General features: G+C 50.8%; 1 protein-coding gene across 1 annotated transcript in view; it reads left to right on the forward strand.

Moving 5' to 3' along the window:
* SLC39A11 (solute carrier family 39, member 11) overlaps nucleotides 1-13993 on the forward strand; it is a 118379-nt gene that overhangs the window by 32709 nt on the left and 71677 nt on the right. Inside the window, exon 4 of the mRNA XM_014536206.1 lies at nucleotides 6042-6200. Coding sequence (XP_014391692.1) covers nucleotides 6042-6200 — 159 coding nt within the window. The remainder of the gene's footprint in view (nucleotides 1-6041; nucleotides 6201-13993) is intronic.

Raw genomic sequence — 13993 nt, forward strand, 5'->3', positions numbered from 1 at the left:
ATTATAATAGCAGCCCTGGAGAGACGATTCTCTCACCCAGGGTCTCCCGCTGGGAGCCTGAAGTGGGAGAGCTTAGATCTGAGGTAGGTAGCCATGCCTTCTACCCACTGTGATGTATCACCACTGAGCCATGCTGGCCGGGCTGTAGTCCCTTGTTGAGATTGTGTCCCATCACTCTGACCTCTTCCCCTCTGTCTCCCAAGGATCCGTGCCACCAAATTGATGGGTGTCACTGCGTCCCTCAGGTGAGTGAGGACAGAAAACACTTTGACAATCCCTCTTTTCATGAGGGTGAAAATGAAACATGATTTTATCTGAAATAAGATCCTTCTCCTTGACCATGGAGATCCTGAGCAGAAAGATTCACAAAGCGAGTGGGTTGGTGGTTTGTCACCTCTCAGGAGGGCGATCAGCGAAGCGGGGTAAACGCTGCTCTTCCCAGGTGTTTGAGTTTCTTCTCAATGGGCTCACTCTTCTCTCCTCCTTCACATGTTAGCAGGGGCTGTTTCCTTAGCAGCCAGATTGGGACAGATTGGATCAGCATGAGTGGGTGGTGGTGTTGGGTGGGGAGGGCTTGACCAGCTGGTGCAGTTGTCTGTCAACAGGCCGAAGTTGAGAGGGCGCTGATGGATTGGTGGCTGAGTGCCACGGAGAGGTTGCTCTGGGCAATGTCATGTTCTCACTCTCTTGGTGACCAGCTGTGAAAATGGTGTCCCCCAACCCCCCTTTTTTTAGTCTACGTGGAGTTAATGGTTTTGGCTTCTAGCTAGTGTGAACCTACCTTGCAAGGCCTGAAGTCATTATAATTAGTATACTGCTCCTCTCCGTCATTCACATAGTGGGTCTCTGGAAGAGGAATGGCGAGCTCCACAAAGAGTCTAAATGGTATTTGACATTCCTACTTTAGGTGTAGCTGCCATCATTGCCAATGGGTGCTCCAGTCCAGGTGGGCATCTCACTCACGAGAGCCGCTGAGTAGATACTTCCTGAGTTGAGTTGCACTTGGGAAAGGGAAGTCAGGTTTGGAGCTGGCCTGGACTTGATGGCTAACTCGTTTTTAGCCCTTTTCCTTTGCTTTCGCAGAGGAAGTTAGAATTCGCTTGTTGGTCAGTATATGTCTGAAGCCTAGGTATGTTTTGGGTGATGGTCCTTTCTTTAGGGAACTTAGTATGGGCAGGGGCCTCACCAGCAAAGACCTGTGGCCACTGAGCGTGGATGCTGAGGTCCTTCTGCACAGGATTTCTATGCTTGTCTAACACCGCAGACACTTAGCATTTCAGAATGGCCTGACTCTCGGCTCCTTTCTTTCCAGACCACGTGCAGCTGTCAAGAGCTCTTCCCCATGTTTTCTCCGATGTTCTTTCTTTACAGCGTTGCCATCTCCTTACATGGAATGACCACGGCCTTTCTCATCTGTGGTTTCCGGTGCCTTCTCTGTTGGTCATATCACACATCTCTACAGTCTCTCTTATCATGGGGTTTAGCCAGGCCCTCAAAGGCGGGAGCCAGATCAGCTTTTGTATCCCTCTTCCTCCCTCTCCGCCCCCTAGAATCCAGCATAATGTTGATCGAGCTGTAGCCACAAATTCAGTACCTATTAATTGACTTTTACAAATTAATTTTATATCTGATTCGGAGGCCAAATTAGATACATTACTCGGCTTCTGTACTTTTTGGAGTAATTATTGCCTTGATGTGTATGGATTGCAAGTTTGTGCCTCCTCCGTAATTATACATTGGCCTTGGGGGTAGAGTCCACGTTCATTTGCTTCAACAAACATTGACAGAGGACCCACCCGAGCAGCCTCTGTGTTTTGAACTCTGTGTTCCTGTCTCTGTAGACTTGCATGCACCTTGTCCATAGCGACAGTGTCATGGAGTAATGGATACTGATGCACAGTGTGTTGCTAGTGATCAGAGTGCAATGCTTTTCTCTCCCCGTTTTATTAAGAGGGAAATTTTGTTTTGTGGCTTGGATTTTCTTCTACTTTTACGCTGTCATTACTATCATAAAAGAAATGCTTAACTGCCCCCATCATGCCTGAACATGAGGATGTATTCCTTCAGGAACTCTTCTCCAATTCATTTATATTTGCAGAGCTGAAATCGCCCCCAAGTGAGCACTTAAGCAGAAATGAGAAGGTTTGCGTGTTGTAGGCTAGGGAATTAGCTGATCGTCTCTGATTATTCTGTGCTGGTACCGCTGACACCAGAGGGAAATTAATAGCATTTTGAAGTATGGATCCCAGTGGTATTTTGCACGGTATTTTGAGAAAAAGGAGCATATGAGTTTTGCTAGGTTTGGGGAGTTACCGAAGGGAAATGGGGGATTTTCTCTCAGAGCTTTTAAATATCTGCTGATTTTAAGTGTCTCCTCCAGTCCCTTTCAATATTCTGGTGTCAAGGCTGTGATTTAGGCAGTTTTAATAAAAACACACCATTTGGTGAGGACCTGTGCCGGGGGGCGGGAGTGGGCTGGCAGAGGTCAATGGGGGGAAAAGGAGACATGTGTAATACTTTCATCAATAAAGAATTAAAAAAAGCAACTACAAACAAACAAAATTAAAAACACACTGTTCAAGTGGGTGTCCCATTATCAGGCAGAAACATTTCTGGAAATTGAGTTCTTGTACGTGGCAGCGTTTCCCCCATTGAATTTTCTCTGTGAAATCAGGGTCTTGTAACCATTTAAAAATTATATTACGCTGGTTTGGCTCAGTGGATAGAGCGTCGGCCTGCAGACTGAGGAGTCTCAGGTTCAATTCCGGTCAAGGGCACATGCCCGGGTTGCGGGCTTGATCCCCAGTGAGGGGTGTGCAGGAGGCAGCCAATCAATGATTCTCTCTCATCATTGATGTTTCTCTCTCTCTCTCTCTCTCTGTGAAATCAATAAAAATACATATTTAAAAAAATTACATTACAACTTTCCTGATAATATTTACTTCTATATATTTGTATATTTTCAAATTATATTATCCGTTTATTTAACACCCCCCCCGCCAAAGATATGCTTGTATAGTTTAAAAAGTCAGGTTGTTCTGCCGGGTTTATAACAGAAGCCAGAGTCTACTGACCTTCCCCTCCCGATTCCGGCCTCTCAGCCGTTTTAACTGTTTCTTCAGCATTTGGTCTCCACAAATCTCAACTGTATGCACAACTTTGCCACCTCGTGACTTGTTCAGCCACAGACATCTCTCATGACTTTCTGATGTCCTGACGCATGTTACAACATGGGTCAGCCTCGAAAGCATGACACTGCAGAAACGATCCAGACACAAAGGGACGAATACTGTATTATCCACTTACACGAACGCTCGAGAATAGGCAAGTTCATAGAGGCAGAGAGTAGGCTAGAGGTTCCGGGAGCTGGGGGGAAGGGAGGATGGGGCATTCTTGCTTAGCGGTTCCTGGGCTTCTGTTTGGGGTGGTGAGAAAGGTTTGGAAATAGTGATGTTTGTATAGCACTCTGAATGTAATTAATGCCACTGAACTGTAGGCTTCAAAATGGCAAATTGTATGTGATATGTGTGTGTGTGTGTGTGTGTGTGTGTGTGTGTAGCTCCATAAGAAATAATCAAATTAATTAATAAATAAAATAGCTTACATGATTAAAACTGTAAATATTATTCCTTTGTTTCCTTTCTTGTGCAATTGCTGTGTTTTCCAGAGTTAGTAAAGGTATCTCTTTCTTGCTTTCCCCACTTTCACGGGAACCCCTGTTACCAGTCTCCCACCGGAAGTGCAGATTCCTGTCCCACATTGGGACCTCTCAGGGCTCTGCCATTCGCTCTCCCTAGGAGCCCTCCAGCCCCCTTCCCGTCCCTCTCAGCTCCTGCTCTCCTGGTCTGTGATCCGTTGCTCCCCGCATCCTCTCTCACCACCACCCTCGGGGATTCCCTTCCTTTCCCCTGTCCTCGACTTGTCTTACTGCCTTTTACCTGTGAAAACACACCCTTGAGTCTTCTGAGAAAGGTGCCTGGGAGGTGGTCTCCAGCCAGCTTCCCCAGAAGCAGGGATGGATGTGGGGGCTCCTGTGAAGGAATTTGGGGAAGACAGGCTTTGGGAGAAGCAGCCAGCGGGTGAGGGATGGATGGGGCTGGGGAAGAGGCTGGGCTGAGATGGGAGAGCATGGGGGTCACTCCCATGCAGCTCATAGACATTCACGGTCTCCTGTTTTCGGTGTGGTACCCCTTATTCCTAGCTGGGCAGCGGGGGTTGTGGGGAGAGGGGGCACCCCTGAATGTCTGGTGGGGCAGTCACGTTGATAGGATGGAATGTGGGGAGGGGTTGGAGGATGAGATGAGTGAGAGTCCTTACCTGGATCACGGTTTTAGATTTGTTGATGATGGGGATATAGGAGAGAGGTAGCTGGGTAGGTCGTCTTCAGTGGGGAGTTTACCATGAATGGCAGCTACCAAGGACTGTGGGTTCTAAAGCTAGTGCGACTACAGCCTGGGAAAGGGACGGAGTAGGCCGTGGCCTGGAGAACGAGCCCACGGCTTCCTTCCACGGTCTCGGGGAGCTGAACTGCTAAGACATTTTCCTTCTTTTTGGGAGTTCCTGAAGCATTGGCAGTTTTCTGGGAGTGGCACTAAGGCTTCTGCGTGTGGATGAGGCTGGCAGGAGGGAAGTCACTTTCCGTAGGGATTTGTCCTTCATTGTCACTCTTGTGACACTTGGCTCTGTCACTCCATGTGTTTTTTGGGAGATGGGTGATGCAGATGTCTTTTTTCAAGACAAGGCATAATTAAGTCACTTTTAGAAACCCATTCAACGTTTTGCATGTCAGTGATGACTGTCATCGTAGTGGGAGTACTCCAGCCAGATGCCACTGCACCTATGGGAGTAGATGGCTGGGTGCGTGTTTAATTTGCTCAACGCTGGAGACTCCTTTATCGAGTCGCCCTCCCTGAGATTTGGCTCCAGCCTCGTTTCCCTCTTCGCTCGTGTCCGGCCCCTCATTGAGGCAATCATGGTCCTTGCTTGCTGAGCTCCCTGAATCGGCCACTACTGGCTCTGTGACCTTGGGCAGATTATCTTAGTACCTTGAGATTCAGTTTCTTTATCTACAAATAGCAAGAGGAAACAGTATCTACCTCTCAGGGTTTTTGTGATGATAAGGGAAGATATCCAATGTGAAGCGTGCTCCCTGGAAATAGTAGGTGATCAATAAATGTCTGTTCCTGCCCGGCCAGTGTGGCTCACGGTTTGATTCCTGGTCAGGGCACATGTCTGGGTTTTAGGCTCGATCCCCAGTAGGGGGACTTACAGGGGCAATCAATCAATGATTCTCTCTCATCATTGGTATTTCCATCTCTCTCTCTCCCTCCTCTTTCCTCTCTGAAGTCAATAAAAATGTTCATTCCCTTCTTCCTTTTCCATGATAGGAAGATTGACAGGACTACGCTGACATCGACTCACTGGTTGTCCCCAGATATTTCAAAGGCCGTCACCTCTCACAGAGGAAAGACCTTTCTCTGGTGCTCCAGGGAGCAGGCCTAGAGCTAGTAGGTAAACATGGAAGGGAGAGAGAGTCCCACTGAACACAAGGAAGACTTCTGTCCTATAATGCAGTGTCCTGGAGTGTTCAGCTAGGACAGGACAGCTGTGTTACTCACACTGGGGCCAGGGACTTTGTTGTCAGGGGCTGTGCACTACATATGTTTACAAGCATCTGTGCCCCCTAGTCACTTGATGCCCCTCGTATGACAACCGAAGATGTCTCCAGACACTGCCCAATGCCACCTGGAGGGCAACATGGCCCTTGTTGAGAATCATTGAAATAGAGCTTAGATGGCAGCAAACCACACTCCCTCCTTCCGAGGTCCATGCCATTTCTGCCCCAAATTGAGTTCTTACGGCATCGGTTCCAGGAGTTCTGACGGTGGCTTTTGGGTTTGGGATGGGACCTGCCGTGGAGGATTAAAGGCCTAACCCATGTGACATCATCGGGCTGCGTTTGGGCCGTGGAGAGCCAGTGAAGCCGCACTCGGGAGGCGTCTGGCTGGTTTAACGGTCTGCTGCTCACTGTGGTTCCGCAGGTCATGTTGGCAGCCTCCTACTGGTCCCTCCTGGCCCCAGCGGTCGAGATGGCCACGTCCTCCGGGGGCTTCGGTGCCTTTGCCTTCTTCCCCGTGGCCGTGGGCTTCACCCTCGGTGCTGCGTTCGTCTACTTGGCCGACGTCCTGATGCCTCAGCTGGTGAGTACCACCCCCGAAACGTGACGTTCCCTCTGTCGGTAGCCAGTGATTCCGGAATAGATGCTGCAGACCGTGTAGGGCTTTTATGTGGAGGAATTGGATCTGACGTTTCCCCTAAAAGGAAAGAAGCTCTTGGTAATATGACTAATCATCCCCGTGGTTACGTTTTGCTAAGTTCGGATTTCAAATGTCAGCTTTCGTTATAAATATAGAGAGCAGCTGACAATCCACCGTGCGGCGCCATGTATATGAAACGGGGAGAAGTGAGTGACCAGGATCAGGGTCCTGACCCTTAAGGGCTTATGATGTCACCGGGGAGATGACAACACACCCAACCATAGCGTAAGACCAGTGACAAAGCATCGCGTCCACAGGGCCTATGAATAGGAGGAGGAGGTGCGGAGGCTGGGCAGCCGGGCTCTGGGTGGAGCTTACTTCTGTCAGTCACTGGTGGCGTGCCCCTTAGCTCCATTTCTCCTTCCTATAACTCAAGGCTAACTCCCTTTAGTGGCTGCACAGTCAAAATTTAAAAATCTGGTAACGTACTGTAATAGGGCTGGCGGGTTGGATTTGGGGAACGAGTGTGTCTAAGGAAGCACAGTAACGCCCGGCCAGGGTTGCTCAGTGGTTAAGCGTTGACCTATGAACCAGGAGGTCACGATTCGATTCCCAGTCAGGGCATATGCCTGGGTTGCAGGCTCGGTCCCCAGTGTGGGGTGTGCAGAAGGCAGCCGATCAGTGATTCTCTCTCATCGCTGGTGTTTCTATCTCTCTCCCCCTCCCTGTTCCTCTCTCTGAAATCAATAAAAATATATTGAAAAACAGGAGAAGCACACTTAGAACCGCAGCCTGAAGTCTGGCTGGGATCCCCCAAGAGAGAGTCGAGGCCAGGCCATGAGACTGTGACAAAGGCCATTGGCTGGAGCTGGGCTGTCATGCGCTGCCATCGGTAGACAGGGCTGAGCACCCGGTGCATGGAGTCGGATGGGTGAGAGGAAGTGAGTCGGCCTGTGTTGCTTTCCTCGGAGAAGTGAGCATGCCGGGTCCAGCAGGGCAGAGGGGTGGCTGGAGCCCTTGCCCTTGGCCGTTCACTGGTCCTACTGCCTGTCGGGGCCGCCCACCCTGGATATCTTCATAGATTCAGGCCCTGATGGCAGCAGGACTCCCGGGTGGGCGGGAAGGACGCGGTTAACGGGACTCTGTCCTCTGACTCCCCTGCCCTTCACTCAGCCTTTCAGATTTATTTGTCCCCCTTTTGGAGCCGAAGCAAAATATGGCTCATGAAAAGGGTTTTACTCATCACAGCCTGTCCGGGGGAAGCCACTGTGGCTTCGTTAACTGCGTATGCATCAAACATCTCTCTGAACTGGGTATTGGTTTTTATTTATTTATCTGGGAATAAAGCAGAGGAGGCTCCCGCAGTAACAGTTAATGAGCTGGCAGGGATTTGCAGCGGCTTTGCCAAATGGAGTCTTTATGAAAGGGGGAGATGGGGGTGGGCGGGGAGCGTGCACCCTGCTTGGCCTGAGAAGCAGCTGGCAAGAGGCCGGGGGAAGGGGGTGAGGCCTGGGCCAGCCCGAGCCCAGTATCCCTCCCTAAGGATGACCCGAGGGAGAAACAGAATGGATGCCAACCAGCTATCGATGTTGACATTTTGATGAAAAATATGTCAAAGATGTTGACATTTTGATGATCTTTGCAGTTTTGCTTCTCTGTGAAGTTAAGGATGGTGGTAGGCGGGGAGCCTTCACCTTCAGTTTAAAGGAGGGACTTTCTACTGGTGGGTGGGGTGGGGAAGGAGGCAAGGGCATATTTCCCCAAGGCCTCTTGTCTTTCCTGTTAGTCATCATATTAGTATTACATCAGTACAACGCAAACATCTCATTATCAAATAAAACATTTCTGTGAACATGCCTTCCTGTTATAGACTGTGTCCCTCCAAAATTCATGTTGAACCTAATCCCCAGTGTGATGGTCCTGGGAGGTGGGGCCCTCTGCAGGTGATCAGGCTATGAGTGTGGAGCCCCCACGAGTGGGATTAGTGCCCTTTTTACAAGAGCCCCCGAGAGCTCGCTTCCGCCGTGTGAGGACACAGCAGGAAGACACCGCCTGTGAGCCAGGAAGGAAGCCCTCATCAGGCACCGAATCTGGCAGAGTTTGATCTTGGACTTGGTCTGCTGATCCGTGAGAAACACATTTCTGTGGTTTGTAAGCCACCCAGACTGGGGTCACTTGTTGTGACAGTCCTCATGGTCTGGGACACTCTCCTATTCCCGTTCTCTCCCCAGCCAACCGTTGTCATCGGTTTAGTGCAGTGATGGCGAACCTATGACACGCGTGTCAGAGGTGACACTCAAACTCATTTTTTTGGTTGATTTTTCTTTGTTAAATGGCATTTAAATATATAAAATAAATATAAAAAATGTAAGTCTTTGTTTTACTATGGTTGCAAATATCAAAAAATTTCTATATGTGACACGGCACCAGAGTTAAGTTAGGGTTTTTCAAAATGCTGACACGCCGAGCTCAAAAGGTTCGTCATCACTGGTAGTGGGCGCTCTTCCAGATTTCTTCTCTTTCTTTGAGAAAACGAATGACGTGCCTTTTAGATTTTGAAACATAACCCCTTCCCCCGTTTGCCTGTATTGTTCGGTACGCTTTACATCAGCTCGCTAGCAGTACCCGCCCTGACTCAGGGAGCTCGCTCTTCTTCCACGGATTTCTGTGCGCGCACACACTGATGCATATCGAATGGGGCCGAGCCTTCTCAGTGTGTTGTTCCTGAATTTGAAATGATCTTCATCTGCAGCTATTTTCATACCCGCACAGCACCGGCCGGCCGTCTCTGTGTCGTCTGCCAGGCTGTTCCCATCATCGCGCGGTTAGATGGCTCCGGGCTTGTCGTATGTGTATATGTGCACTTGGAAATGTAATTCTCTTCTGTATTTTTGGAAAAACAAGGGCAGCACACGGTCTGCGCTGTTGCCCCGTGCTTTCCTCAGCGTGCTCTGTGTCTTAGCGTCTGCTCCTGGGAGACGTGTTCCCCTCAGCCCCTCCCTCTCCTGGGATCTGCCATCTCAGGGAGGCTGCCCAGGTCTGCGGGGGCCGGGAAGGGAGTGGGTGTCGGGGACTCTGTCTGAGGCTCTCCTCTCGGGGAGAGCCTGGCTGGTAGTCGTGTCTAGATAGGCTCCAGGGGACACTAGCAGGTGGTAGGGGTCCTCCCTCTCCTCAGCTCCCTCCTTCATTTATCTGCTTTGCAGCTAGTGATACAGAGCATCTGAGAGCGCCTGCTGTTGGTGATGTGGCTGCTGGAGCACCCTCAGTGGGTCCGGCATGGGCACATGCACACACATGCACGTACATACCTGCACGCACACACACATGCATGTACTTGCACACACATGCATGCACACACATGCACGCACACACATGCATGCACACACATGCATGTACTCGCACACATGCATGCACTTGCACACACATGCATGCACACACACATGCATGTACTCGCACACATGCATGCACTTGCACACACATGCATGCACACACACATGCACGTGCACACTGCCATTTCGGTATAGGCTGGCTTGCTGAAGGGGGCTCCCCATGCACTGAATGGTTCTTGTTACTGTACTAAAGTGGCAGGGACTTTTAAAGGCAGATAGGCATGGGTGGAACCTCCAGGACTTAGATTTCCTTCTCTGCATTCGGACCATAGAGTTGTGACTGAATCCTTGTCCCCTCTTGCCATCCCTGAGCCAGGAACCATGTTCCTGGGAAACGTACTGTGGCGATGTACTACACTGGTGGGTGGTTGGCAGAGATGATCGATGAGGCTGGATGGCTAAAAGAATTGGGTATGCGTGGGGTCTTAACTCTTTCCTTCTAAGGGTGGTGGGACGGACGTGTCTGTTGGGCTCACAACTGTCTCCCTAGCTGGGTGCCTGGTATGTCACTGCTGGAGCAGATGCTGGCCATGCCTGTCGTCCATCTATAATAATAAAAGCATAATATGCTAATTAGACCAGACAGCCTTCCGGACAACCTTCCAGACAACCTTCTGGACGAAGCCGGGTTGTGAGGGCCGAGCCCATTGCATGAATTTTGTGCATCGGGCCTCTAGTATATATATATATATATATATATATGGAAGGGAGAGGGAGAGAGAGCTAGAAACATCAATGATGAGAGAGAATCATTGATTGGCTGCCTCCTGCACACCCCCTACTGGGGATCGAGCCCACAACCCAGGCATGTGCCCCTGACCGGGAATGAAACTGAGCCATGCCAGCTGGGCAAATAAGACCCTCTTTTTGAAAACTCCTTACAGCTTCTAAGCTGAAAGTGCTTTACACACGTGAGTTATTCTCCGGGCACAGATCCACGCCCTTTGCAGTCAACCACATTTTGGGCACGACAAGCACGAGGCGCAGATCGTTAAACCTGCGGGCAGGAAACAGGAGAAGCTTGGTCTGAAGTCTGACTGCTGCACGGTTTTTTATGCTTTATTTGCTTTCCTAGTTCTGTTTGCCTACGAAGCTAGAGACGTGCACTGCCATTGAGAAGGAGCATTTTCAGAGCAAGGCAATGGGAAGTGTGTTAGGGAGGTGGGGCGGAGGGTGGGGAGGAGCTGGGAGGTCGCCTTTGGGGCTTAGAGAGATGTTGACACCTGGACCTCCCTCTGGAGGTTCTGACTCATTGTGTCCAAGGTGAAGCCTGGGTTTCTACACAAAACATCCCCACAGAGGCGCTGCTGTCCACCAGCCAAGGTTGCGACTGCCCACTGCAGGCTACTTATAACTTGCTTTTGTTCAGGGGGTGGCGTGTTGGTTTTTTTTGTTTGTTTGGGTGGTTGCTGTTTTTTTAATGATTCACAGCAATTCAAGTGTCTTTTTCTTTCCCTTGGAAGCCAAAGCCTTATTATTGCAAAAGACTCAGAAAAGAGGGAAAGGGGATAGGCTCAAGACGAGAAGGGGGAGGAACTGCTTCTGTGGGTGGCAGACTTCGACGCACCAGCATCACCCAGGAGACTTGAAGAACGCAGGTGCCTGGGCCCCGCCCCAGACCTGGTGACTGACAAGCTGTAGGGGTGAGGCCCAGGCACCTGAGTTTTAAACTAGGTCTCGGGGATTCCGGTGCTCACCAAGGCGAGGAGGTGAGAGCATCGCAGGACAGGTGAACCGGGCGCTGGAGGAGCCTGAGGCTGTATCTGAAGGACCCATCCTCAGGGGGTGGATGAGCGTGTGCCTCTTCCCGGTCAGAGGGGCTCCAGGTTCCTCTTGGCACCTTTTCACTGCCTCCCTCCTCTTACTGTCCCTTGCGGGACAGCCTTGGAACAGCCCGCCCGCTCCGTCTGACACCCCGATCCTGACTCTGCTCACCCCTCCTCATTTTGTTAGGAGCTGTTTGCAACTCAGGTTTCCATGTGGTAGAGCGAGGAGCTGTGGGGAGTCCCAGGGGACTGGCTCAGGGATGAGGCCCAGAGTTCCTCGGAGTTAGCGGCGAAGTCGTTTAGGGGCGACATGTAGTAGAAGGATCATGGGCTTTGGATCAAATTAGCCTGCTTGTCTTGGGGCAGTTACTTCATCTCTCTGAACCTCAGTATCTTTATCTGTAAAATGGATCTAATCCTCCCTTAGAGGGTGGCCATTGGGATGAATTAAAATAAAGCATAGAGAGTCCTGGGCAGTGTGGCTCAGTTGGTTGAGTGTCCTTTGCACTGAAAGGTGGCAGGTTCGATTCCCGGTCAGGACACATGCCCTGGTTGCGGGCTTGGTCCTGGTCAGGGCGTGTGTGGAAGGCAACCGGTCGATGTTTTTCTCTCACACCAACATCTCTCTCTCTCCCTTTCTCCCTTCCTATCTCTCTAAAGTCATTAAAAACATTTCTGTTTTTAAAAGCATATAGAGTACTTAGCACAGTCTGGCTGGCATACAGTGGGTGTTCAATAAAATTCGCTTTCCTTAAACCAGGACATGTCAAAGCTGCTGGGGATCACTTTTGGATCATGTTTCTTGTTTTCACAAGTTGTGGATTCAGGCTTAACAAAACATTTGTGTGTACACACGTGTGCATGTGTGTGTCTATGTATTTTATATGCTGTGATCTTCAAAGGAGGAGGGCTCAGCTGATGTCTGCGGCCTTGCCTCTGGGCTCGAGGAAGGGAGCTGCCCTCCCATGGGCTGTTCGGAGGTCCCATGGCAGGCGGCCCCTCCATCTACCTCTCCATCAGGACCATCGTCTGTCCGTCTACCTTTGCCATTTCCCCTGTGGTGTCTCTCTCGGAGGGATTTTTCAACGTAAGAATGACCAACCGGCCACTCAGAGACCACAATGATGTGACCAGGTGAGCTAGGTGGGAGCCTCCAGTTACCTGGTGCCTTAACTTCAAACACCTAAAGTTACTTCACTCACATAACAGGTTGCCGGTAGGCTGATCACCTGGTTGGACACCTAGGTTGTTGCCATGGACTGAAGTGTGCCCACCTCCATTTATATGTTGACACCCTCACCCCTGATGGGATGGTATTTGGAGGTGAGGCCTTTGGGAGATAATTAGGTTTAGATGAGGTCAGAGGGTGGGGCACTCAGGTAGGATTAGAGCCTTTAAAGAAGAGATACCGGTTCGTTCTCTCTCTCTCTCTCTCTCTCTCTCTCTCTCTCTCTCTTTCTCCTTCCCTCCCTCCCTCCCTCCCTCCCTCTCCCTTTGCCTCTTACTGTTCTTACTAAACCTCTTCTCTTCTGAAGCTGTTTCACCTCCTCTCTTTGTCCTACAATCCAAGACATTCTCTACCCGGAGTCAGCATCACACCCTACAGGTCAAGGGCCCTGTCCTACCAGACTGCCTCCCTCCTTCAGAGCCAGTCTCCAGGCCAGGTTGGCCCTGTGCTTCTGACCGACTAGCTGTCAGCCAGAGGTTCCCGCGCCCTCCGTCCTTGGGCTTGATTAATTCGCTGGAGTGGCTCAGGGAACTCCGGGAAGCAGCTTGCTCACTGGCTACCGGTTTATTATGAAAGGCTATGACCGAGGAACAGCCACATGGAAGGGACGCCTGGGGCAGATGTGGGGAAAGGGCTCAGAGCTCCCACACCCTCTCCCAGGGCACCACCCTCCCCAGATCTCCATGTGCTCCCCAGCCCGGAAGCTGTCTGAACCCCTCACTTTTGGGATTTGTGGAGGCTTCATTACCTTGGTGATTGATTCCACCTCCAAGGTGGGTGGGGCTGAACTTTCCAACCCTCTAATCACATGGTTGGTTCCCTGGCAACCTGCCCCCATCCTTAAGGTGTTTCCCAAAGGTCACGTCCTTAACGTAAGCTCAGGTGTGGTGAAGGGGGTTTGTTAGGAGTATCGAGACACCTTCATTGCTCTTGTCACTTGGGACATTTCAAGGGTTTGAAGAGCTCTGTGCCAGACGCCCAGCCTCCAGAAGCAGTGAGAAATGAATTTCTGTTGTTTAAGCCCCCCCCCCCCCGCCCCGCCTCCCCCCACTGTGGGGTGTTTTGTTACAGCAGTTGGAGCTAAGACTGCGGTGAAATCTATCGTTATTGCCCCAGATCTTGGGAGACTCAATCCTTCCTTGCCCCTGGCTCATTGGTCCTGGCATTGCCTGCCCAGGACTCAACCCCAGGACATCACTGGGGAGTGTCCCCGCACCTCTCTTCTGATGTGGGGTCAGATGGTGTCCCCGCCTTCTTCTGGGTCTGCCTGCTCTAAAACGGGGGTCAGTTTCCTCCCCTCCTGGCCTGCGACCCTCCGGTTCTCCGTAAGGGATCTACGTTTCCGTCTGTTCC

Source organism: Myotis brandtii, unplaced genomic scaffold, assembly GCF_000412655.1.
Source record: "Myotis brandtii unplaced genomic scaffold, ASM41265v1 scaffold157, whole genome shotgun sequence".
In the NCBI taxonomy this organism is placed as follows: Eukaryota; Metazoa; Chordata; class Mammalia; order Chiroptera; family Vespertilionidae; genus Myotis; species Myotis brandtii.